Below are 26,829 nucleotides of genomic sequence, written 5' to 3'. Positions count from 1 at the left end.
ACAACTTCCTTTAAAATTCTCCAAACCACTGCCTACTATTTTTATTCAGTTAGAATCCAAACAGAATGTTTTGCTTTTACCAGGTCTCAACTTTTTTATTAAAACAAACAAAACCTCTCCTCCCTTGAATATTCATTCTATATATTATTTTCATCTAGGTGGGATAAAAAGAAATTTGGCACGTTTTAAAGTTTATTAAACTTTAAACAACAGAAATAAGAAACTATTTCCTTGAGACTGTAATTAGGCAGTAAATCTGGGAGAAATAAAAAAAAAGAAAACCAAAAAAACACCCCACCTTCTTTAGGAGAGTAATACCATCAATTTTTTAAAAGGAAAGCTTCTAAGAAGTATACTTTTCTTTTTCACTTCTTATCTGAGACCTATCAAAAAGAGTTTAGTGGAGTCATTTAAAAACATGCTTAATTTAAATCTTTTGCCCACAAGGCTACCCCTGTTCCATCTACTGTAGTTACTGCTGTATTAATCCAAATTAATTACTTTAAACTAACTGTATGTACTAGATAATAGTACAGTTACAGACTAGTACAAATCTCATCCTCTCCATCAATTCTTCTTTGAAAATTCCAGTCCACTGTGATTCTCCTCTCATCTTTTAGTGCTATAGCATTCATTTATAATTTAGTCATATATTATCTTAAAATACAACCAAAACTTTATAGTTACAGTATACACAGTGAACTATAGGCTACAAATTTCAAAGCACTTTTGAAATTAATCTCAAAATATACATGTAACATATAATACTGAGTAAATACTATCAATACTATCATTTTAAATAAAGACATGAAGCTATTAAAAATCAACATAAATGTTACTCATTTTTCTATCCACTGAAAGTAAACTATCCAAAAGCCTGTTTCAGAAATGTGTTGCTGACAAGACTCAAATATTTTTTGTGAGTCTTCATCAAACAGACCAAGGTAAATTCCTTACCTAATTGGTATTCTCTGGAAGACAACAGATAAAATGATGTAAAAGCTATGATCTAGTCAAATGCGTGTTGCTTGTCTAGCATGAAAGAGACAGAGAATGAATGGGAATGAATGAGGATAGTTAATAATTTACAAACTGTTAACCAGCACAGCCTATGGGAGAGATTCACTTCCCACATAGTGTCTCAGATAGAAACAGAATTTCCTGGATACTAGCTATCAGAAGTGTTTTCTGATCCCCAAGAAAGTTATTATCCTGTTATTAAGAAACTCATTCTCAATGAGAAATCTTTAGAAGCCTTTTTTTTTTTTTTAATTTTATTTATTTTTGGCTGTGTTGGGTCTTCGTTGCTGCACGTGGGCTTTCTCTAGTTGTGGCGAGCAGGGGCTACTCTTCATTGTGGTGAGTGGGCTTCTCATTGCGGTGGCTTCTCTTGCTGCAGAGCACGGGCTCTCGGAGTGCAGGCTTCAATAGTTGCAGCACACAGGCTCAGTAGTTGTGGTGCACGGGCTTAGTTGCTCCATGGCATGTGGGATCTTCCCGGACCAGGGATTGAACCCATGTCCCCTGCATTGGCAGGCAGATTCTTAACCACTGAGCCACCAGGGAAGTACAAGAAGCCTTTGATTTTTAAAAACCAAAGTTCATTTTGAGTGAAGTGAATCCACCAAATTGAAGACTAATCTGTTTTAATCTAATTTTTAAAATCTACTAAATGAAGACTAATCCCTGGATCTATGATGGCTTGATGAAGCCTCCAAGGTAAGGAAGCCTGTGAGACCTTGTGTAGGCAGAAAACCAGTGTTTTACTTTGTAACAATAGCTCATAAATCACTGTTCTTGTGTCACTGAGTTTTTCATTTGTATTTTCAGCTAGATGAGAAGCTAATGTGGGAAAAGCATTGCATCCACAATAGTGCCTAGCAGTTTTCAGTTTAATCTCATCATTGACTTAATTACTTCTTATTAAATATTAGCCAGGTGAATGAACAGGAGCCCTTAATCTTACCTTCACCTGTCATCTATAAGAAATCTTTGATATTAATGAGAACTTCTGACAACATCATTCTTACCCACCGGTTCTTTATTATGCATTCATTGAACCAATTACCAATCCTGAAATGTTTTTTCAGGATAAGTGAACTACTGAAGATGGTTTACCTTTGAGCTTCTCCCACATGAGCACATACAACTCCAAAGAGCTTGACTGCAGAGCTAATAACTGATAGTGTTGGAGGTAAGGGCTTAGGCACCGAATCTCCCTCTACATCTTTCTCGTAAATAGAATAAGGGTCATACTCGAGACTTCCGCAAGCAATACCATTACCAAGCAGGAGCTAAAAGAAAAAAAAAATTACATATAAGGTTTTAAAACCACTGGTTCAGGACTTCCCTGGAGGTCCAGTGGTTAGGACTCTATACTCCCACTGCAGGGGGGGCACGGGTCTGATCCCTGGTCGGGGAACTAGGATCCCACGTGCCACAAGGCGTGCCCCAAAATAAAAATAAAACCACTGTTTACAGATTGAATCAACCCAAAGAGTTATTGAAAAATGACCATACCTGTTCTTCAATAAATCTATGGTCAGTATCTTGTAGCAAAGGACTTAACATTAGAAGATCATCCTGATGACAGAGGCGTGGAAGTAAGAATGTGGATGCTGCCACCTGTACATCAGGGGCAGTCAAGTCAGCAGCCAGCTCTCTGAGGACAGCACAAAGGTATCCTGTTCAATCAGAGAAAAAGGGCAATTAGCAATTTAGTAATAGCAGTTAACTGGTCCAAGAATGGGGTTAAAAAAGCCCAGGTTGAACTTTAATCTACATATCAGCTAACTTTAATCTGTCACAGCCGAAGCTAATATATCTCCTCCTTGAGAAGGTCCTACCGATGAATGGCTCAACTACGTGTTGCTGGTCACAAGGATAAGAACAGACATCTCAAAGTATGTGTGGATGTATACTCTGTGATACTGAATAAATACTACAACCATTGTATTTAAATGACATAAAGCATAAAAACAGAATGAAAAAAGAGGAATAGATACAAAGGCAGACAAAGAAGGCATAATAGTATGACACCCTAACACCCCACCACCCCAGCGTACGACTGTCACTCATCCTAATCAGCTGGATTAACCTCATTCACCTATACCCCCAATCTACTATCTCACCATTCCCCATATTATTTTGAAGCAATCCCTGGAAAGCATATCATTTCATCTATAAATATTTCATCGTGTATCACTAGAGTTAAGGACATTTTAAACAATCTCATTATCACAATTTCGTGTTTTAAAAATCACTAAACAGGGGCTTCCCTGGTGGCGCAGTGGTTGAGAGTCTGCCTGCCGATGCAGGGGACGCGGGTTCGAGCCCTGGTCTGGGAGGATCCCACATGCCGCGGAGCAACTAAGCCCGTGAGCCACAACTACTGAGCCTGCGCGTCTGGAGCCTGTGCTCCGCAACGGGAGGGGCCGCGGTGGTGAGAGGCCCGCGCACCGCGATGAGGAGTGGTCCCCGCTTGCCGCGGCTGGAGAGGGCCCTCGCACAGAAGCGAAGACCCAACACAGCCATACATAAATAAATAAATAAATAAAAGAACGTGAATTTCTTTAAAAAAAAAAATCTGCTATTTAAAAAAAAAAAAAAAAAATCACTAAACAGGGACTTCCCTAGGGGTCCAGTGCTTAAGACTCCGCACTCCCAATGCAGGGGGCCTGGGTTCGATCCCTGGTCAGGAAACTAGATCCCACATCCCACAACTAAGAGCCCACATGCTGCGACGAAGATCCCACATGCCGCAGTGAAGACCCGGTGCAGCCAAATAAATACAATGAATTAATTAAATAAATAAATAAAAATCACTAAACATCAAATACACGTTCAGTGCTCAAATTGTCAATTGCTTCATTAATGCCTGTTTTTGTTTGCTTTTTATGTTTGAATCCAGACCTAAGTGAAGTCTACATGTTGTAGCTACCTGATATATCTTAAGTCTCTTTCAATCTAAAGTTCTTCCCTCTACTTTTATTCCCTATAATTTATTTGAAGAAATGAGATGATTTGTTCTATAGAAGTTTTTACAGATTATAGCCCCCAAGGTAATTTAATTTGTTCCTTTAATGTCTGCATTTTTTTGTAAATTGGAACCTGGATCTAGGGAGGATTCATCTTTTTTTTTTGGTTTGTTTGTATTTTGGGCGCCAACCTAGTTCATAGGCGGCATTGAGATTTTCCATAAGACATGAGACAACGTATGGCTGGCTCTTTTATATATACATTTGGAAAAACTGGTCCATTTATCACATTGACCTAAGTTACCATTTCAAAGATATTTATCCTACTTTCTGATGGATTAGCAATAGAAAATTTTATCCACCTAGAGCATAAATGACTTGCTAGCTTGTAACTTAAGTACTTTAGGAACGAGTAAAAATCATCTTGGAGAAACATTCACTTTTGGTTTTAAGCAACACCATCAGAACGAAATGAAGACTTGACTGAGTCTACTTATTAGAAGTGATAGGATGAGTTAGGAAGGGCTCACCTCCCATTATTTTCTGTATTATTAGTAGTGCTAAGAGTAGTAACAACAAATATTTATTGAGGATGTAATATGTGTCAGTAAATGTCCCAAAAGCTTTACATATAGTTTTCATAACCACCTCAGGAGGTCCAGTTAGTACTGTTATTTTATTAGGTAAGGAAACAGGAACAGAGAGTTTGTTAATTGCCCAAGGTCACACAGCAGTTACATGGCAGAGTTTGACTGAAACACAGGCAGTCCAGGCTTCAGAACTTGAGCTTTTAACTATCATGCTCCATCATTCATTCATTCAAACTGTGCTTAAGATGCTGTGTTTAATATAATATACAAAGATGTTATTATATATAATCCTCCCTTGAAGAAGATAGAAGGGCTTCCCTGGTGGCACAGTGGTTAAGAATCCACCTGCCAATGCAGGGACATGGGTTCGATCCCTGGCCCGGGAAGATCCCACATGCCACGGAGCAACTAAGCCCATGCGCCACAACTACTGAGCCTGCGCTCTAGAGCCCACGTGCCACAACTACTGAAGCCTGTGCACCTAGAGCCTGTGCTCTGCCACAAGGGAAGCCACCACAATGAGAAGCCTGCGCACCGCAACGAAGAGTAGCCCCTGCTCGCCGCAACTAGAGAAAGCCCGCGCGCAGCGACAAAGACCCAGTGCAGCCAAAAATAAAAATAAATAAATAAATAAATTCATATATATAAAAAAAAGAAGATATAAGATACTGGACACACACATGTTAACTATAAAATGAAGGTAGGAAGTACTAAGTTTCATAGAGGATGAAAAGAGAACTGCTGAGGTTAGAGAAAGGAGAGGTTACACAGGAATTGGGGACAGCAGACAGGGATAATAAAAACTTAATGAAGCAAACGAGAGTTGCTTAAAGGAATGTCTGTTAGTTTAATCACCAGTATATGATACTCAGAAAAATAATTTTGTTGGTAGTACAATACGCAAGGTATGTTTGGTACTACAGCTAAACGTGACAACAGTGGTAAATCTCCATTTCTCATTTAAAGTGACTGCTGGCCTAACTGTCCCTGAACAAAGTACTCAAAGATGATTCAATTTTAAAATGCAAATACGCTTTTGTTGTAGAAATACAGCACTTTCTGATGCTAACGAGGAGCAATGTTCAGTGTAGAGAAAATTAAAATACTTGAAAGGAGATCCGTAACAAAACTAAGACAGGAAATAAAAATTAAGAACCCAATTTTTACTCCATAAAAGCTCCAGAAAATTAAGCAACTATTATGACAAAAGTCTGCTTTTGTTGGACAACCATGATGAAAAGTTATATAACTTCTTCTTCTTTTTTCTTCTGGCCGTGCCGGGTGTCTGGCAGGATCTCAGTTCCCTGAGCAGAAATCAAACCTGGGCCACTGCAGTGAAAGCCCAGAATCCTAACCACCAAGCCACCAGGGAACTCCCCAAAAGTTGCGGCGGCAAGCAGGGGCTACTCTTTTCATTGCGGTGCACAGGCTTCTTATTGCCGTGGCTTCTCTTGTTGTGGAGCACGGGCTCTAGGCATGCAGTCTTCGGCAGTTGTGGCACACTGGCTCAGTAGTTGTGGCGCATGGGCTTAGTTGCTCCGAGGCATGTGGGATCTTCCCGGACCAGGGCTCGAACCCGTGTCCCCTGCATTGGCAGGCGGACTCTTAACCACTGCGCCACCAGGGAAGTCCTGAGCTAAGTTATTTAAAATATCAGTTGATATTTTAAAGTTCTGATTGTTATACACCCATACCCATTATATGAATCTATTAAATAGAATAGCATTAAAAAAAAAATCAGAAGTCCTTAAGGAAAAAAATTGCTTAATTCTATTTCCATACTTGTACATATGGAAAAAAGAGAGACAAAATGGCAAATTACTTTTTGGTTGAAAGATAAAAATATTAATATATCCATATTTTCATTTTTCTATAAACTAGTTTCTTCTTTAATTCATGTTAGAAAAATAGATACACTTGAAAAAGACAAAGAGGGTAAATGTAGATTTTCTTTTTTCAACAAGTTAGTTCATAGTAATTCCTGACTTCATCTCCCAGTGAACACTCTGGAACTGATTTAAAATCTATACACTAGTATATTCATTATTCCTTAAAGACTTCTGATTGCATTCCCAAACTCCAATTCTGAGAAAATAGTACAAGACTTTGTTGTTCTCTTTAAGTCCTTCAAGGGCAGACTTATATTATCATTTATCAGAAGATACACTGTGGATTTTAAGTTGATATCCTAATATTCCTGTATGGTTAATGAAGACTTCAAAAAATCAATTTTTTCATCTGTAGTTTGAGACAGACCTATCACTAAGCTTTGTCTATTTATTAAGTCTCTACTAGGTTACTTATAAATGGATTGGCAGCACAGCATGAAACAGACCTATGTTATCTTGATTCCACTATTTACTGGATACATAAACTTGAGTTGGATTTTGTAGCCTCTTTGTGCCTTTATCTGTCAAATGAGGAAAATGTAACTAACTCACTGTATTATCCTAAGATAAATGGGGTAATATATACAATTTCTAGTACAGCACCTGGCATACAGAAATGACTTTTTTTTTTTTTTTAATTTTTTTTTTTATTTATATTTATTTTTGGCTGTGTTGGGTCTTCATTTCTGTGCGAGGGCTTTCTCTAGTTGCGGCAGGCGAGGGCCACTCTTCATCGCGGTGCGTGGGCCTCTCACTGTCGCGGCCTCTCTTGTTGCGGAGCACAGGCTCCAGACGCACAGGCTCAGTAATTGTGGCTCACGGGCCCAGTTGCTCCGCGGCATGTGGGATCTTCCCAGACCAGGGCTCGAACCCGTGTCCCCTGCATTGGCAGGCAGATTCTCAACCACTGCGCCACCAAGGAAGCCCCAGAAATGACTCTTGATACAGTTTCTGAGAAAGGGCAATGTATCCAGTTTTTTTCCAGAGAAGTAAATACAAAATTCTTATTTTATATCAAACATTTTGCTAGGTACATTTGTGAACCAGGAAGAGAGGTGGTAGGAACAATATCACTCACATAATGATAAAGGCCAAGACAGAAGTTATAAGTTAGTGTCAATATTTTGAACTACTGTGGTATATATTATATTGCATTTATTTGCAGAATAAAGATATAAAACAATAAAAGCAGTATTTTTACAAGAAATAGATTTGAAGAAACAATCAACTTAATATGGTTGGTTGAAAATTATAAAAATTAAAAAAAAAATAGATGCTCCCATTAGAGACAACTTTCAGCTTTCACCTCTTAAAACAAGCATCTTAAGTTATTCAGTAGTAGTAGTAATATATTTTCTTAAAACTGTATTTTAAATTTACAAGAAAAGTTTTAGAACTAATTGTAAAATAGGGGCAAGTTTATTTTACCAAATGCAGTATTCTAGTATTCCAAAGCCATCCTGGGCCTAATAAAAGCAAAACCTACATTATAAACTTTATAAAATCAATTATACCTTGGTATACTGTTCAAAATTAAACTTCTATCTGGGCAGAGTTAAGAATGGAATAGTGGAAGGAAATGTATACAACAGATAACCACTCTAGAAGGAAACTAGGAGTGGCCAAATTTCTAATAGAGTTCCATTATATATTCTGTAGAAAACCCTGGAGTAGAATCAAGACCAATCTTTGTGACTCATTCTCTCCCACACAGTGAAACTAGAGACTTTTTCTCAGAAGAGAGAACACAGCAAGAAATGAAGAAGTAGTTTTTTTTTAAAAATGTATTTTATTTACTATAAAATCGTGAACACATGGGTTAAGACTGAACTCCCTAAACCTCCTAGAAACAAAGCACTAAATAACTGCCATATAATTCATTTGTTCAGGTATTACTTTCCAGGCACTGTATTAGCCACAAACAGTAAAACATTTTGTTGTAAGGCACATACCTTCATAGGTTTCAGGAGGTAATAAGATCAACAATTCATAAAGCCTTTGTCTATAAACTACTGATGGTGTTTTCAAAGGACTTCCATATGTTTTTAGTATTGAAGAAAGCCTTAAAGTAAAAGAAAAAATACATCTTAAGTATGTAAGTTATACAACAACGTATAAATATTCAACATGTTGACATATAAAGTAGCTATATATAATTAGTGAACATTAGCGCTGCTTTTATTATATTTTATAATGTGTGACTTTAAAAGAGGAATTATAAGCATCACACATGAAAACTATTTTGCTATCTTTTCTACACACTTCATAAAACTATATATTCAGCTAAGATTTCTAAGGCTGTATCTTGTCTAGAAGCTGCAGCTCTTACTAAACTCCAAAATTTACAACATTGCATTTGTGAAAAATAAAGTCTATTACATAGAAAAGGAACAGGCCAAAGAAACAAACAAATTGAAGACACAAATACCTAGAGAAAAATCCAAGTGTCTGTTAGAAACTTGGTCTGGAATGTGATCACCAAATAAAAATGAATCATCAAAATACACAAAACCATAAAACAAATTCTCTTTTAATAAAGCACAAGCTAAGCCAATGTTTCCCTAAAAGTTCCAGTCATAAAATCTCTTAACACTTCCTGTGTTCACTCTCTTCTTTCACGTTCATGTACTTTTTAAAATCTTCTATTCATTCTCACTACTGGTATTAAGACATCATTTTACTGATATTCATTCATCTAACAAATATTTATTAAAGGATTACTACTTTTTGCCAAGGTACCACGTTATCAATTGGAGTAGTTTTCATCTCCTGTAGCAATAGAGAAATTCAGTGGAATTACTTTTGTTGTGCCACTGGAATAAATCCACTATGCTGTCACAGAATGAGATTTCCAGGTACTCTTAAGAAATTCTGGCAATGTTTATTCATTTGTATTTTCTAGAAAAATACTGCTTGCTTTTACTCGTTTCTAGATGAAAAGAGAGTTATCTTTAACTTGTCATTTTATTAAAAAAGAAAAAGTTGGTTCCATTTTTTATCTTTCAGGTTATTAAACAACATTTATAAAACCTGGGTAGAAGTTTTTTAGTTATGAAAGTTAAGAATAAATCCACTGTAATTTCTATTTCTCTAAAACAAGACTGGAAGAATTACAGCTGACATATGAAAACTATTTAAATCATATTGACAAAACATTAAGAAATTACAAGTTATATTCTTAAAAATCCTGCAACATTCATTTAGTTTAAATACAACAGAATTTAGTTCAGAGGGTTGTTTGCATGTGTGTGTTTAAAGAAAATAAGATTTATACAACAAAATAAGAACTTAGGAAAGCATTCCTAGGGCTTTCTGCTTCTATAAATAGGGTAGATTAGAGTCTCTGAAGGGCCTTCCTCTATAAATACACTTAGATCCTGGATAAAAGATAATTAGCATTGCTAGACTTGAAGAAAGGGACTTTTCCAAGGCTAACCTCCACCCCCCCAAACAAACAAACATAAAATGCATGAAACAAAACATGAGCTGAAATCAGAGTGGGAACACCAATACCAATAACAACAAAAGAACTTCAATTGAGCTTGTGCCCCTGGCAAGGTAGTGTTGATAAATGGGATCTCCTGAAGGTAGTTTAAATGGTCCCAGGTCCTGGCAGAGGCAAAGGCCTATTGAATTAAACCCAGCTGAAGAGAAAATTAGTGAACTGGAAGAGACAGCAGAATAAATCACCCAGAAAACAGCAGAAAGAAAAGGAAAAATATATATATTAGAAAAAGATTAAGAGACATGGAAGACAATACAAAAAGACTGAAAATTTGTTTAATCACAGCTCCAGAAGGAAAGTTTAACAAGAACGGAAAACAGGCAATATTTGAAGGGATAACAGCCACTTTTCCAGAACTCCTGAAAGACATGAATCCAACAAAATATATAGCAAATCGGATAAAGAAATTCACAAATTGCCAGTTTAAAGCAGAAATTGTGAGATTCAATTTTTAAGAACTCCAATTATATGCAGTTTATGATATACCTAAAAACACAGTGACATGGAAAAAGACATACCACACATATAATACTGTAAACATTAGACTTTAATCAAAAATAATTACTAAGGATGAAGAGAGTTATTGTATAATGATAAAAGATTCAACTCATCGGGAAGATATAATTACTTTCTCAAAATATGAAAAAGGAAAAATAAAACTTTGGAGAAAAACTGATAACCCAATATCACAGTGGAGGAGTTTAACACATCACTCTCAATTATTGATAGGTTAAACAGAGAAAAGACTAGTGAAAATAGACAGAACAATGTGACTAAAAGAACAACATTTGTCACAGAGCAAGTCTCAACAAATTTAAAAGGACAAGTAACATACAGATCACATTCACTAAGTACAATGCAATTACGTTAACAATCAGTAACAAAACTGCAAGCTAAAAACTGTTCCATACATTCAGAAACTTAAAAACATACTTCTAAACAACTTCAAAGAAATTATAATGAAATTATAAAACACATAAAACTGAAAAAATAATACATTTCAATACTTGTAGGATTCAGCAACTGGACCCTTACAGGGAAAATTATGGCCTTAGCTTATATTAAAAGAATTAAAAGAAATTCAATGAGCTAAGCATTCAAATTAAGGTATCAGAAGAAGAACAAGAATTTAAGAAAATGGGAATAATAACAAGCAATAATTAATGAAATAGAAAACAAGTTCAAGTTTCATTCACGATGGCGGAGTAGAAGGACGTGCGCTCATTCCCTCTTGTGAGAGCACCGGAATCACAACTAACTGGGGAACAATCATTGACAGGAAGATACTGGAACTCACAATAAAAAGATACCCCACATCCAAAGGCAAAGGAGAAGCCACAATGAGACGGTAGGAGGGCGCACTCACAATAAAATCAAATCCCATAACCGCTTGGTGGATGACTCACAAACTGGAGAACAATTATACCACAGAAGTCTACCCACTGGAGTGAAGGTTCTGAGCTCCACGTCAGGCTTCCCAACCTGGGGGTCTCGCAACGGGAGGAGGAATTCCCAGAGAATCAGACTTTGAAGGCTAGCGGGATTTGATTGCAGGACTTCAACAGGACTGGGGGAAACAGAGACTCTCTTGGAGGGCACACACAAAGTAGTGTGCACATCAGGACCCAGGGGGAAGGAGCAGTGACCCCATAGGAGACTGAACCAGACCTATCTGCTAGTGTTGGAGGGTCTCCTGCAGAGGCAGGGGGTGGCTGTGACTCACTGAGGGGACAAGGACACTGGCAGCAGAAGTTCTGGGAAGTACTCCTTGGCATGAGCCCTCCCAGAGTCTGCCATTAGCCCTAGCAAAGAGCCTGTAGCCTCCAGTGCTGGGTCACCTCAGGCCAAACAACCAATAGGGAGGGAACGCAGTCCCACCCATCAGCAGACAAGCAGATTAAAGTTTTACTGAGCTCTACCCACCACCAGTTCCTCCCATCAGGAAGCTTGCATAAGCCTCTTAGATAGCCTTATCCACCAGAGGGCAGAGAGCAGGAGGAAGAAGAACTACAATCCTGCAGACCTAAATGTAAGACCAGACACTATAAAACTCTTAGAGGAAAACAGGAAGAATACTCTTTGACATAAATCACAGCAAGATCTTTTTTGACCCACCTTCTAGAGTAATGGAAATAAAACCAAAAATAAACAAATAGGACCTAATGAAATTTAAAAGCTTTTGCACAGCAAAGGAAACTATAAACAAGAAGAAAAGACAACCCTCAGAATGGGAGAAAATATTTGCAAACGAAACAACGGACAAAGGATTAATCTCCAAAATATATAAAAGTTCATGCAGCTCAATATGAAAAAAACAAACAACCCAATCAAAAACTGGGCAGGAAACCGAAGTGGACATTTCTCCAAAGAAGACATACAGATGGCCAAGAGGCACATCACTAATTATTAGAGAAATGCAAATCAAAACTACAACGAGCTATCACCTCACACCAGTCAGAATGGCCATCATCAAAAAACCTACAAACAATAAATGCTGGAGACTGTGTGGAGAAAACGGAACCCTCTTGTACTGTTGGTGGGAAGGAAAATTGATACAGCCACTATGGAGAACAGTATGGAGATTCCTTAAAAAACTAAAAATAGAATTACCATATGACCCAGCAATCCCCCTACTGGGCATATACCCAGAGAAAACCGTAATTCAAAGAGACACAGGCAGCCCAGTGTTCACTGCAGCACTATTTACAATAGCCAGGTCATGGAGCAACCTAAATGCCCGTTGACAGACGAATGGATAAAGAAGATGTGGTACATATATACAAAGGAATATTAGCCATAAAAAGGAACGAAATTGGGTCATTTATAGACGTGGATGGACATAGAGACTGTCATACAGAGTGAAGTAAGTCAGAAAGAGAAAAATATCGTATATTAACGCATATATGTGGAATCTAGAAAAATGGTACAGATGAACCAGTTTTCAAGGCAGAAATAGAGACACAGATGTAGAGAACAAACGTATGGACACCAAGGGGGGAAAGCAGGGGGTGGGGGTGGTGGTGTGATGAATTGGGAGATTGGGATTGACATGTATACACTGATATGTATAAAATGGATGACTAATAAGAACCTGCTGTATAAAAAAAATAAAATAAAATTCAAAAAAAACCCCAAGTTCAACATAAGCAAAGTTATTCTTTGTACAGGTTAATAAAACAGATAAACGTCTCATGAGATGGATCAGGAAAAACAAAAGAGAAGGCATATTGAAAACTAATCAGGAATGGATGAAGGGACATTATAGATATAGCAGAGATTAAGACAATAAGAGAACATTAAGAAAAATTTCATGCCAAAAAATGTGAAGATGAAGATGCAATGGCAAAATTCCTGGAAAAAATCTAACAAACAAGCAAAACAAACCCCCAAACCAGACCTCAAACAGTTAAAGCAATTAAGGAAATGAAATATGTAGTTTAAAAAAATTTTTCCACAAAGAAAACAGCCGGTCCAGACTGTTTTACAGACAGGTGGTTTCATGTGACACATTATTCCAATCTCCTAAAAGCCCCTCCACAGAACTTGATGAAACATTCACCTACCTCATTCCATGAGGCTAGTATAACTGATGAAAACCTGAGGAAGGCATCCAAGAAAGAAAATTATAGGGCAGTCACACTGATGAATACATGTGGAGAAATCCAAACATAAGCAAACCAAATCCAGAAGTTAACAAAAAAAAATAATTATTTCCAAGCTCAGTTTATCCCAAGAATGCAACCAAGTAAAAAATTAGTCAACAGGGCTTCCCTGGTGGCGCAGTGGTTGAGAATCTGCCTGCCAATGCAGGGGATACGGGTTCGAGCCCTGGTCTGGGAAGATCCCACATGCCGCGGAGCAGCTGGGCCCGTGAGCCACAATTGCTGAGCCTGCGTGTCTGGAGCCTGTGCTCCGCAACAAGAGAGGCCACGATAGTGAGAGGCCCGCGCACCGCGATGAGGAGTGGCCCCCGCTTGCCGCAACTGGAGAAGGCCCTCGCACAGAAATGAAGACCCAACACAACCAAAAATAAATAAATAAATAAAAATTAAAAAAAAAAATTAGTCAAAAAAATTTTTTACATTAAAGTTATCAGATTAAACCACTTTATAAAACATCAAAACTCATTCACAATAAAAAACCAAACCAACAAACAAAAAACCAAACCAAAACAGAATGTGGATAACTAAGAAGAGGATACTTTCTTAATCTGATAAAGAGCATCTACTAAAAAGCCTGTATCAAGCATCATTCTTATTTGTGAAACATGAGAAACATTCCCTTTAACAAACCACTTCTCTTCAGTTTTAAGTGCTAGTCATCTAGTTAGCACGTTAAGGGGAGAGAAAGAATACAAATGAATATATGAGTAAATATCATAAAGGGAGAAATCCTAAAGAATCCACAAACAAATGCTTGATATAGGGAAAATTTAGCAAGGTGGCTGGATATAAGATCAGTTACATTTTTTAATACAATATCAATAAACAGATTATACACACACACACACACACACACACACACACACACACATACACACACACACTCCCACATACTTATTTAATAACTGCAAAGAAAAATATGAAATATCTAGCTAAGAATAGATTTTTTAAAAGACATATAAGACTTTTACATAGAAAAAATTTTATACTTTGTAAACAACCTCAACAACAGGAGAGGTATCATGTTTATGGGTATTATAGAAATACCAATTATCTTCAAGTTTATCTACAGATTCAATTTAACTCCAATTAAAATTTCAACAAGAGACAATCAATTGCCAAAAAGGGCCAAATTATGCCTAAAGATGAATAAGGCCAAAAACCTTGCTCTAACAGACACTAAAATTTATTATAAAGACAATGTGGTATGGGCACAGAAATGGGCAAACACACAAATGGAATACAATAGAGAGCACAGAAACAGACCATGTCTATATGGCAATATAATACACAACAAAGGTGAATGGCAGTCACCAGAGAGAGGAAGCATGGATTTCTTTAGCAAAGTATGGGACAATTTGTTATCCATATTAAAAAAGAAAATGAAATTGGAACCCTACCTCACTACAAACATAAAAATAAATTCCAGATAGATTAATGACTTAAATGTGAAGGACAAAAACCTTAAACATTTTAGAGAGAAATAAAAGAAAGTATCTTTATAACCCTGAAGAAAGATTTTTTAAATCAAAAGACAGAAAGTACTAACCAAGAAGTAAAAGATTGACAAATGTGACATTTAAATTAAGAATGTCTGTGGGGCCTGGGTTCAGTCCCTGGCTGGGGAACTAAGATCCTGCAAGGGGTGTGGCACAGCCAAAAAAAAAACAAAAAAAAAACACCATGTCTATTAATCAAAACACAATGTTACCTAAAAATAGGTACAGATATGCATGAATTGGGATTTCACAGAAGGGGAAATAGTGAGGAACAATAAACATATAGAACGGCACTTAAAGCATCAGGAACCAGATATATAAGGTAAGATCATAACAAGATACCAATTTACACCTACTGCATTAACCAGAGTTGAGGTCTGAGTAAGTGTTGGTGAAGAAGTGGACTGAAGGGTACTCCCATATACTATTGATATACATACGCAAAAATTTTGGAAAACAGTTTGGATATTTCATTGACAGGAGGGTAAATTGCTGTACATTCACACAATTAAATATTATACAGCAACCGAAAAGAATGAACAAGCTGACACATAGAGGAAGTGTAGAAATATCATGTTGAGTAAAACAAGCAAGTCTCAGAAACAGTATGATACCATTTGCCTGATCAAAACCAAGCAAAACTAAACAAGGTACTGTTTAGGGAAACATGTATATGTGATACACTTTTTAAAAATGCAAGACAATGACAACTCTAAAACTCAGGGTAGTGATTACCTCTAAACTAAGGCAGAAAGAATGGTATTAGAGAGGAGCACACATACAACTTCAATAGTATCAGTGTTCTTGTCCAGGGATAGCTAAATCCGGCCCATTGCCTGTTTCTGTAAATAAAGTTTTACTGGAACACATTCATTCATTTACAGATTAGCTATGATTGCTTTTAAGCTACAACGGAATTGAGTAGGTACAAAAGAGACTGTCTGGGCCAAAAAGCCTAAAATATTTACTCTCTGGCCCTTTACAGCAAACCTTCATTAACCTCTGTGCTAGTTGCACTGAATTCACAGGTTTTCACTTTATTATGACACTTCATAAGCCATAATCTTAACTGTATTTTTCTGTATACATAAAATGTTATATCATTAAATACTTTTTGGAAAGACTTTCTCTAAACTGTACATTTTATTAACTGGGAAATTATAAGTGACCAGGACATAAATTGGATTTTTAAAAAATGTAAGTCAAATATAAGAAAATATAAACAACAAAAACCTGAAACTGTTAACAAGTATCTGGTTCTTAAGAACACAGAATAGCACTAACAAACCAATAAAATGCATACCTGAAAAGGTTAACAGGCTTAATATTTAATTTCTTGGTTAAATCTGACTGTATGGAAGATACATTATCCACCAAATAACTTTCCTTCCCTTTTAATATGTACTTTTCTTTCAAGATCCTAGCCTAAAAAATAAAAAAAAATCACATAACTAAATGTTTGCCTTCCTCTGCAAATGGAAAATCATTCACCAATCACAGAAACTTGGCATTATTAAGGTACTTAATAAGATATTACATAACTAGAGGGTAACTCATTGCTATTAAAAATTTTTATCAAGTCTATATAGCGGATCCTTACAGAGTTAGCAAATCCACAGCGCAAGGAAGTGGTGGAAGAAGATGCTGAATTACTTCCTCAGTAAGGAGATCACCACAGTGGGAAACAAAGCTCTTGATAGCTGAAAAATAGAACAGACTTTTACTTAGCAGAGTGCAATGAACCATGAAGAAAGCATTCAATTATGGTACAGCATTTGTATTTTTGTTAGAGGAATTAAGAAATGTGCTAAAACCAAAAAAATTCTTGAAACTCTAGTAAAATAAAAGGAAGCTAGTGTCTTCTACCTCCAATCAAACTAAAAAAAACAAAACAAAACAACAACAAAAAAACCCCCAAACTTTCTAGAATTACTAAAAGAGACCAACAACCAAATTAACAAAATGTTGCTTTCCTGGGATTTTACTCAGCCCTTGAGCTCAGAAGTAGCAGCTTAGACCCTCAAGTTTGCCAGTTCTACACTAGTTCTAAGGAACCAGGCTGACTTTTAAGTCAGCATGTTAGGTTTTATAGATGTTACCTGAAACACACAAGTTTTTATAAGGAGTTATTTCATATGTAGAATAAAGTGAATATTTAAAAGTTAGATTCAGTTTCAAGGAAGCACTGATTTTGGTTTTGTTTGTTTATTCATGGCATTTTTACTCTTAAAAAAGATGGTTTTTAAGAAAATGTGCTTCAAAAAAAAATCAGTGCTTCCATGTCTTTTCAGGGAACCTACGGCTCCTTAAGCTCAAATTTTCATGGTGGATGCTATTTTTTAATGGTCTATGTGTTGTAGAAGGGTATAACTTTCACATATAAAAAACTAAATGGAAACCATATTTAGTCAATGCTAATTAAATTCAACCCTAGTTTTTCTGAAAAGAGGAATGAATGCCTACTTAACATAAAGCAATCTTAACATTTCTCAACTGATCACATTATAATAAAACATGTATCCTAAGGATAAGGACATGTAAATTTGGTTTATTACATCATACTTCTGTTATAATCACCAACTAATCAATTATGTTCAATAAAAAAAAACCCCAGAAGCAGATTTTTCCCCCAAACTTAAATAAAACATACAAGTATATGTAAAGTTAAAGGATGCAAAAAGCCAGAGGAAAAGGAGAGAAAAGACTAAACTCAACCTACCACAGAGAGCACCAGCTCGTCCTTCCAAGGTTACCTGCCATGTAAAGGAATCTCCTCGGCTCTTTTCTGTTTCTAGATCTTTCGGAGACACTGGAAAGACACACTTCCACAACAGCAGAACTCGAGCAAGGTGATGACTGACAAATGCAGGACCTGTAATTTATTCAACTCGTCACTTGTAAAAGAACCCAAAGTGGTTACTCTTTAAAACCCTTGCCTCTTAAAGTAAACATATTTTAATCTACTACTGCTGGATTACTTTGTCCCTCTGGTTCCAATGCATGTACTACTGATCAATGACTACCTGAAGGCACTAGAGTACAGAGAGGAAAAACAAGTAACTAACAGTCAAGTCTGGGCTCTGGTGTCCTCTCTCCTACTACTGCTGTGACCTCTTTGAGCCTCAATTTCTTTTAACCGTAAAATGAAGCCAGAACTACCTGCACTGCTTATCTCCAAAGGTCTGTCCAGATCCAAACAACAGAGTGTACTTTAAAGTAGCCTGAAAAACTAATGTACTACGTAAATGCAAGGTACTATTGTTCGTAACAAATAACATTGTATTCTGAAAGTAATTCTAACTTTTGATAGCAACTTTGTTCCAGGCCAAAAATCAGATATGATACGTCTAAATGGAACTTTTTTTTTTTTAATATTTCAAAGCAACATTTAGAACTGAATACACAAACCCAGTAATGAAAGGAAATGTACTGTACAATGATAGCTTTTTATAGTTGTCCTTTGGTACCTGTGGGGGATTGGTTCTAGGACCCCCCCCACCCCCACCAGATACCAAAATCCAAGGATACTTAAGTCCCTTATATAAAGTGGCATAGTACAATCTGTCCTCTATATCCGTGGATTTGGAACCCACGGATACAGAGAGCTAACTTAAGTATTTGATAGCATGCAGCATTATCAGTTAAGAAAACAGAACTAAGACATATAAAAACCCAAATGCACAGCTTCTCTCCCCAAGTAATATTCTTTAAAATTCTGGGGTTATCTTAAAATTCTCCTGTAAGTACTCCCTACTTCTTATTCCCATGTTCTGCTGACTGCATGCTTTTCTTCTGCAGTATGGCAGCACAGCATAGAGCTGTACTGGGCTCTGAAGGAGACCACCTAGGTTAACATCCTGGCTCCATCCACTTACTAGCTGTTTAAACTTGGATAAGTCACTTAATCTTTTGGTGCCTCAATTTCCTACCTATAAATGGGGATAACAACAGTATTTACCTCATGTGACAGTTTCTGAGGCTTATATGAGTTTATATAAAACAGTGCTCCATCCATGATAAGCATTTATATATCTGACATTATGTAGTTATCATTCAAAACTTGTCTTATTTGCATATGAAGAGGTGAGAGCATAATGGCAAAATGAAAGGGCAATAGCAAGCCAATCATTTTTTTTAAGCATGCAATTTAGTACATTAGCAAAATAATTTCTTCATTTTTCTCCTGACTTGCTTTTTAGGAAGAGGCCCTAGGCTAATCCCTACAGCAAAATAAACCTAATTCACTCCTTGCTCACTACTTTCTTTGATGAAGTAGTACTAAAAACATCCTAGAATTGGGATAAAATAAGGAAACTGGAGTAAGGCAATTAAGAATAAGTGACTGTAAGAGGTTTCACATGCACACACAGGCATACTCATATAATGGGCTGTGGGAATAGAGAAAATTCTGAATGCAAAATTTAGTCAGATACCAAAAAACAAAGTAAGTATGAAGTCACTGGGAATACCCACAGTTGACAAAAGTTCCATAAATATTTGCCATTGTACCCTTAAGATACCTCTCTAACTCAGGAGTGAACAGTGTAGCATCACTTCCCAGAGAGGTAACAAGATAATTTATTTCAGAAACATATGTAAACTAAGCTACTAAAAATGTTTGTAGTAATTACAAAGTTAAAAAAATAAACAAGAGTAAGTTCATTAACGCCAAGAATAATGTTGGATCTAACAAAAACCAAACACACATTGTAGATACCTGCGTGTGAATCAAAGGTGTTGTATGTGGCATCAGATAAATTGGGAAGTATAGCAAAAAAGGGTTAAAAATGTTGGAGTTCACATTTGAGGAATGGACTTAAATGTGGTCTATATGAGTTTACATTAGTTCAGAACAGTGAATTTGTTAAAAATAATAATAAAAATTGTAAATGGTGAAGGAAATGCTGAAAATGCAAAACAGGTGTTAAAACTGCCAGGCAAAAATTAATAAAGCACTCAGACCGTCATCTAAATTCCAGTTCCCACAAAATATAATCAGAGCTCCTTGGAGAAATGACTGGTTGCAAGCTGAGGCAGAAATTATTATTTTTTTAAAAATACATATACGTAACTTTAATCACAGTTAAATATATACAACTATGCCAATCTCCTACGTGCCTTCTGACCCGGGTCCTCTCTGATCTCCTCTCCCTAACATCCCACTCCGTGGAAGTAAGTCATTTCTAGAATTTTGTATCTAACTGCCCCTCATTATAAGGCAGAAATTATGATGTAAACGCTGGGACATCTTGTCATGCCAAAAATAAAGACGTTATCAAAGAACACTAGGTTCATATGAACCAACTACTAGGGGCTCCCAATGACTAAAGATGAAACAATTTGAAGATCAAAGAATAATGACTGCAATGTTGTTGGTGGGAATGTAAATTGATACAGCCACTATGGAGAACAGTATGGCGGGTCCTTAAAAAACTAAAGATAGAACTACCATACGACCCAGCAATCCCACTACTGGGCATATACCCTGAGAAGACCATAATTCAAAAAGAGTCATGTACCACAGTGTTCATTGCAGCACTATTTACAATAGCCAGGACATGGAAACAACCTAAGTGTCCATCGACAGATGAATGGATAAAGAAGATGTGGCACATATACAAAATGGAATATTACTCAGCCATAAAAAGAAACGAAATTGAGTTATTTGTAGTGAGGTGGATGGACCTAGGGTCTGTCATACAGAGTGAAGTAAGTCAGAAAGAGAAAGTATGCTAACATAGGGGCAGGACAGGAATAAAGATGCAGACATAGAGAATGGACTTGAGGACACGGGGAGGGGGAAGGGTAAGCTGGGACGAAGTGAGAGAGTAGCACTGACATATATACACTACCAAATGTAAAATAGATAGCTAGTGGGAAGCAGCCGGATAGCACAGGGAGATCAGCTCCATGCTCTGTGACCACCTAGAGGGGTGGGATAGGGAGGGTGGGAGGGAGACGCAAGAGGGAAGGGACATGGGGATATATACGTATAGCTGATTCACTTTGTTATACAGCAGAAACTAACATAACATTGTAAAGCAATTATACTCCAATAAAGATGTTAAAAAAAAGTATTCAATTGAAACATATAAACATATAAAAATCTATGTTTATAAAGATATCTAAAAGCAAAACCTCACTGATACCCTTTGAAAATTACTAGCAACCAGTAACACATTCTAAAAATTGATAATAAAGTGAAAGAATAATGCATTAAGAAAAAAAAGCCCAAGAAAACAGCAACTAAATAAAACATCAACTTAATTTTTATTCCTTTTCGGTATGTTGAATATGAGTGTGCATTAAAACATGATATACTAATCTCTTTTATAAAGGAGAAAGGATCTCTTGTAGTCTTCTTCCAATGGGATTACCCTGTTTTGAAAGCTTTTGTTCATTAAAATATTGCCATTTATTAAGTAGTTTATCTTCCCCTTTAATTAACCAAGAATATCAATACAGCAGGCATGAAACACCTAGGCAAAAGCAAATAAAATCTTGACCACATTATTCCCATCACATTGTGAAATCATGATCTATGCCAGGGGCCAACAAACATTTTCTATTAAGGCCCAGGCAGTAAACATTTTTGGCTTTCAAAGCCATACTGTCTCTACTGCAATTACTCAATTCTGCCACTGCAGTGCCTAAAAGCTATAGACAATATGTAAACAAATGATTATAGTGTGCTCTAATAAAAAGTTTATTTATGCACACTGAAAACTGACTTTCATATATTTCTCATATATCACAAAATATCCTTTTTGTTTTTAAACCATTAAAAACATAAAAACCATTCTTAGCTCACAGGCTGTATAAAACAGGTGGCAAGCCAGATATGGCCCATAGGTTGAACTCGGATCTAGTCCAATAAATCTCTTTAATCATCTCAAAAACATTACTTAAAGTGGCTCTTCATTTATGATTGTTTATTTTAATTAAGCTCCTTTTAGATCAAATTACTTCAGAGGTATCAAAATGATTTATTGGTCAAATCCATCTAGTTTTATATCCTAGCAGTAAACCACACAACTATACAAAGAGACTTAAAGTATAGCTTTAATAAAGTAATAAAACAGAGTTTTAAAGTTACAGGATGTAAATATAATAGTCATGATCATAAAATAATTACTGATTTTTAATAAATATAATTTAAACGTGCCTTATCCCCGTCAATGTAACTACTTTATTAGTGTCACCAATTCTCAGAACAATCACAGAATTGGATTCATGGGCTATCACATGTTCTCTTGCCTATCCTTATATTGTAGAAAATTTTTTTTCTGAAGATAGATGTGAATGATTTTGGGAAAAGCCAGACTCATTCAGAGTTAAGCGTGAAAGTTGATCAAATTGGCTTATCCTACTTAAGGCTCATAAATTGGTCTTGAAGAGAATTTCAAGTAAGGACATCTGAAAACATTCTGAGGACTGGAGTAAATAAGTATATGGCTTCCTAAGGTGACTGCTAGGAGAAAAACGTTTATGTGGATATTTAAATTCTGGTATATATTAAGTTAGTCTTGTCAAATCATAGAGTATTTACGCTCAGAAAACACCAAGCAGTCTGTAGTTATGTAAACCCTCCACAAGACTTACCTAAGGTCATCAGGGCAGCAATCAACAACCATCCAGCTTGTGTGCGCTGAGCTGAAAGGCGACTGTTTTGAGCAGCAGAACATAGCAAATCCTCTGCTAATGTCATAATAATCTATTGACATATAGAAGAACAAGGTAAAAGAAAAAAAAAGTATATCAGTTTATAGGTTACTGGACAAATGACAGCAACTAATTATAACAATCTCTTGAAAAATTAACTCTTACACATAATAAATGTCCATGATAAAAGATTGTCATTCATGTAGACTATAGCATAGGACAATGTCGTACATGAAACTAAAAAAAGTAACTTTTCAAGGATAAATTATAGGTTGTATAATAGATATACAATAGGTATATTAGGTTGTACACAGCAACCCTATAATTCTTTGTGGAGTATATGTGATGACACTGTACAACCGTTCAAGTTTCGCTGTATAAAATTTGAACTTACTTTTAGTTTTAAGCCACCATCTTCATAGATCTGTAATTACCAGAGGAAGTTTCATTACAGGACTCCCTCCTTTTAAAATTGTGCATACTACTTTGATACCTGAGTGGCTGATAATAGTCTCTCCTGAGGCAATATACTATATAACCACAGTTAAAAGTACTCAATAATCGCACAATGAAGTAGCTTCACAGTAAAGGGGGATTAATTAAAATGTTATATTTTAAAAGTCTAAGAAATAGACAGTTCTAAAACAACACAGAGGAAAAACCAGATATTTCACCTTTATGGATAATGCATGCTTATAGAGTACAAATGCCAAAAGGCATCTAACATGTCTAAGAAAACATCTCTGTAACCAATCACCTCTAGAAGAGGAGCAAATATTGTGAGTTGGCACATATCTTTTCTAAAGAGGAAGGCTAGCATATTTTTAAACAACCAACCAACTTACTACTAACTTAGGACTACTTGCAGCCTCTACTTGACAAAACAAACCAAGCCTGTCTGCCTAAATTAATAAGATCTGAGGACATTAAATTTAATTAATACACGCAATGGCAATTCTTTGATTAGCAAGATGTGATGTGTTAGTTTAGAATATAACTAAAATAATAAATTTAACTGAATAACATCACCTCCCGAAGTTGCCGATCACCTTATTCCAAAGGAACTGGCAATATTCAAGATAATTTAAGAATTTTTGAAGTAACAGTGTATTTGTCTGCAAAGCCTAAACTGCAGAGAATATACCATAATATTCATTAATAATGACGTAGGGGGACAAGAAAAAAGAAAGGAACAATGGTGATTTAAAAAAAAATTCTTGTGTGTGTGAGGCCCAGATTATGAGGGCTTTTCACTGTCAAACAATATTCTCTGACAACTGACAATTCCTATTCAAAAAGAAACAAAATTCCCACACCACACTTTGCCTATTTTGTGTTTTATATTTGATTTACAAAATTTCTTTAGTTCTCTTTACAATTCTTTGTACATTAAAACTGGGTTATTTACTTTCTAGGTTCTGTATCGTTTATCTTTCTGAAAGTGCCACACTCAAAAGCTATTATTTTTCAGTAGCAAAGCAATTTGTCATCATCATGAGCTCGTCACGTTTTATATATTTACTATGTTTCTATCCATTGTTATCATTATTTTTTTGGATGCACACATTATCCCATCTTTGGTTGGGGGAGAGTCTAAAGTTACCTCCTGCATCCTTTTAAAATGAACACAGTCTCTGATGACTTCCTTGCTTTCCGGCATGACAAGATATTCCAGGCTTACACTGTGCATTTCCTGCCCCGGATCTAGGACCAGCCATTCCTCCAAGGGGCCTTAATTCCTTTTTGGTTGGAAATGGTATTTAGGGCCATAATCTGGGCACTAGGGGTGTTCCCTGCTACTGGGTTGTCATTGCTTTTATGTCTGGACAGAGTGAAAGGAAATTAAAAGCTCATACTAATATTTTCAATTTAAATTTAACGTATGGGCCTTTTACTTAATTTTCTTGATTCTACAACGGTAGCTTTTTTTTTTTATATGGAAAATCCTGGTTCCTAAGAACATTCATTATCTACTTCATCTTACTAGGTATATAAACTAATTCCAGAATAATACCACCAAGAATACCACTAACTATAAAATTATTAAATGAAGTTTAAGATGTCTTTTGAAGCTCTCTTTGTCCTTTACAATGCAATTTTAAAATGTACTTCTATGGTAGAGCTGACTATATGGAAGAAAAAAAAAAAAAGGCTTCAGGAACAAAATCTGTTACTAACCGGAGATATTCCTAACAAAAAGCAGAGAAAGCAACTCCTCTTTAAGTGTAGATACGAAATTTTTAACCATCCCTTCGTTTTTCACAGTAATTACGTTGATGATACTTAGCACTTAAGTAGTAGTATAGCTGACAGCTCAGAAATTTGTCCTGCATGGTTCTTTACTGGGTGACGCACAAGAAGACAATGATGTTTTTAAGAACAACTTGAAATGTCACTCTCATACGCGAAGAATGAAATCATTACCTTGCCCTTTCCGTGAGGAATTCCTAAAGGACAATGTTTCACTGCTCCCAGCAGAGCTGCCACTGCAAAACTAAAGCCAGTCACTGCTTCAGGTGAAGACTTAAGCACAGTAAGCCTTTCAAGGCAACGGTCTAAGAGAGGCGTTAGGTAGGCAGGTAGCGCCACAGCAATGCAGTGTAGACACCAGGCAGCTGCTAGTCGAACAGAAATGCTGGGATGAAGAGTAACTGAAGTGACATTGTCAAGGATACCTGGAAGGACAGAATAAACAAATGACGACTCAGCTGCACAGATGAAACTCAGTCATCAAACAGTCAACAGAGTAAGCAACCACATGGATACGAAATACATTATCGTTATCAAGAGCCAAATCAGAATTTAAAAAATTAAGTGATACACAATTATAAATAATTTTTTTGTACCCAAGAGTTACTTCTACCAATATAGCTCATGGAAATTGGCTTAAATTAAGTCAGGAGACAAAGGAAATTTTTATTTCCTAAATAAGCCAATGTTCTGCTTACTTTATCTTGAGATCATTAATTTGGTACTAGGAATTAAAAATTATCAATACATAACAAAAACATCTTGAGAAGAAATGTCACATCTTGATTCATCCTCCTTTTCTTTTAAATCCTTTCTGGCACATTTCTCTACATAATCAGTATTCTCCCTATGTACCATATTTCTCTTAACCTGAGAACAAAATGTTGAAGAAAATCAAGGCTTCACTAGGTCCCCAGTGGGCTACTAAGCCACTATGCAGACAGTGAAGTGCCACTACCAGTAAGAAAAAAAAGTCTACATTTGCTATAATTCAACATATACCTTCATCAAAACATGTTAACAGTTCATGTCGACTGCTACTTAAACAATATATGCCCTAGGATAAATAGCTTACAAACCAAATATAATGTAAGCTTCAGTCAGCAGGAATTGTGTAGCACAAAGGACAAAAGCCATTAAAGATGATTTTAAAAAGTAATTAAATAAGCCAGTCACAAAAGGCCACATGCTGTATGGATTCCATTTATATTAAATCTTGTCCAGAATAGGCAAATTCATAGAGACAGAAAATAGATTAGTGGTTATCAGGGCTGGGGGGAGGGGAAATGGGAAATGACTGCTAATGGGTGTAGGACTTCTTGGGGTGATGAAAACATTCTGCAATCAGATAGTGGTAGAGTTTGCACAACTCTGTGAGTACACAAAAACCACTGAATTGTATATTTTAAAAGGGTGAACTTTATGGTATGTGAATTATCTCTCAAAGTGATTAAATAATTTTCAAAGAGAGAAAGAAAAGAGAATGCCTGAAAAGACCTTTAAGGAAGTAAATTACTTGTACCATACAGAAGCTAATACTTTCACTGCAGATGAGAGATACGAGTTCAGGTTTACTTCTCCATTTTTCCGTGTTATCTTAAATATCTCCAGAAAGGGGATTGGAGATAGAGACCTAGAGAACAATCTTTAGTTACAAAAGCAAAGGCAAAAAAACAAAAACAAAAAAACATACTTTTAAAAATCTTGATTGTATCTATTTCATAAAACAACTCTTAATAAATCTACAGTGGAATCTATAATAAATGAGCTATATGAGGGAGCTTTTCTTCCTTGG

The 26,829-nt window shown here is 36.1% G+C and overlaps 1 protein-coding gene across 10 annotated transcripts in view; it reads right to left on the bottom strand.

Annotated features, from left to right (window-relative positions):
* The window catches only part of HEATR5A (HEAT repeat containing 5A), a 116,743-nt gene that overhangs the window by 45,606 nt on the left and 44,308 nt on the right, over positions 1 to 26,829 (bottom strand). For all 10 annotated transcript variants that reach the window (XM_082384038.1, XM_082384039.1, XM_082384044.1 and 7 more), the window contains 7 exons: positions 25,209 to 25,459; positions 22,725 to 22,836; positions 17,842 to 17,994; positions 16,723 to 16,822; positions 8,409 to 8,518; positions 2,521 to 2,684; positions 2,119 to 2,294 (listed from right to left, as the gene is read on the bottom strand). In XM_082384038.1, coding sequence (XP_082240164.1) covers positions 2,119 to 2,294; positions 2,521 to 2,684; positions 8,409 to 8,518; positions 16,723 to 16,822; positions 17,842 to 17,994; positions 22,725 to 22,836; positions 25,209 to 25,459 — 1,066 coding nt within the window. The remainder of the gene's footprint in view (positions 1 to 2,118; positions 2,295 to 2,520; positions 2,685 to 8,408; positions 8,519 to 16,722; positions 16,823 to 17,841; positions 17,995 to 22,724; positions 22,837 to 25,208; positions 25,460 to 26,829) is intronic.

The sequence above is a fragment of the Balaenoptera borealis genome, assembly GCF_965194805.1.
Source record: "Balaenoptera borealis genome assembly, chromosome: 3".
NCBI classification, from domain to species: Eukaryota; Metazoa; Chordata; class Mammalia; order Artiodactyla; family Balaenopteridae; genus Balaenoptera; species Balaenoptera borealis.
The sequence above is the reverse complement of the archived record's forward strand: the minus strand, read 5'-3'. Positions and strand labels throughout refer to the sequence as shown.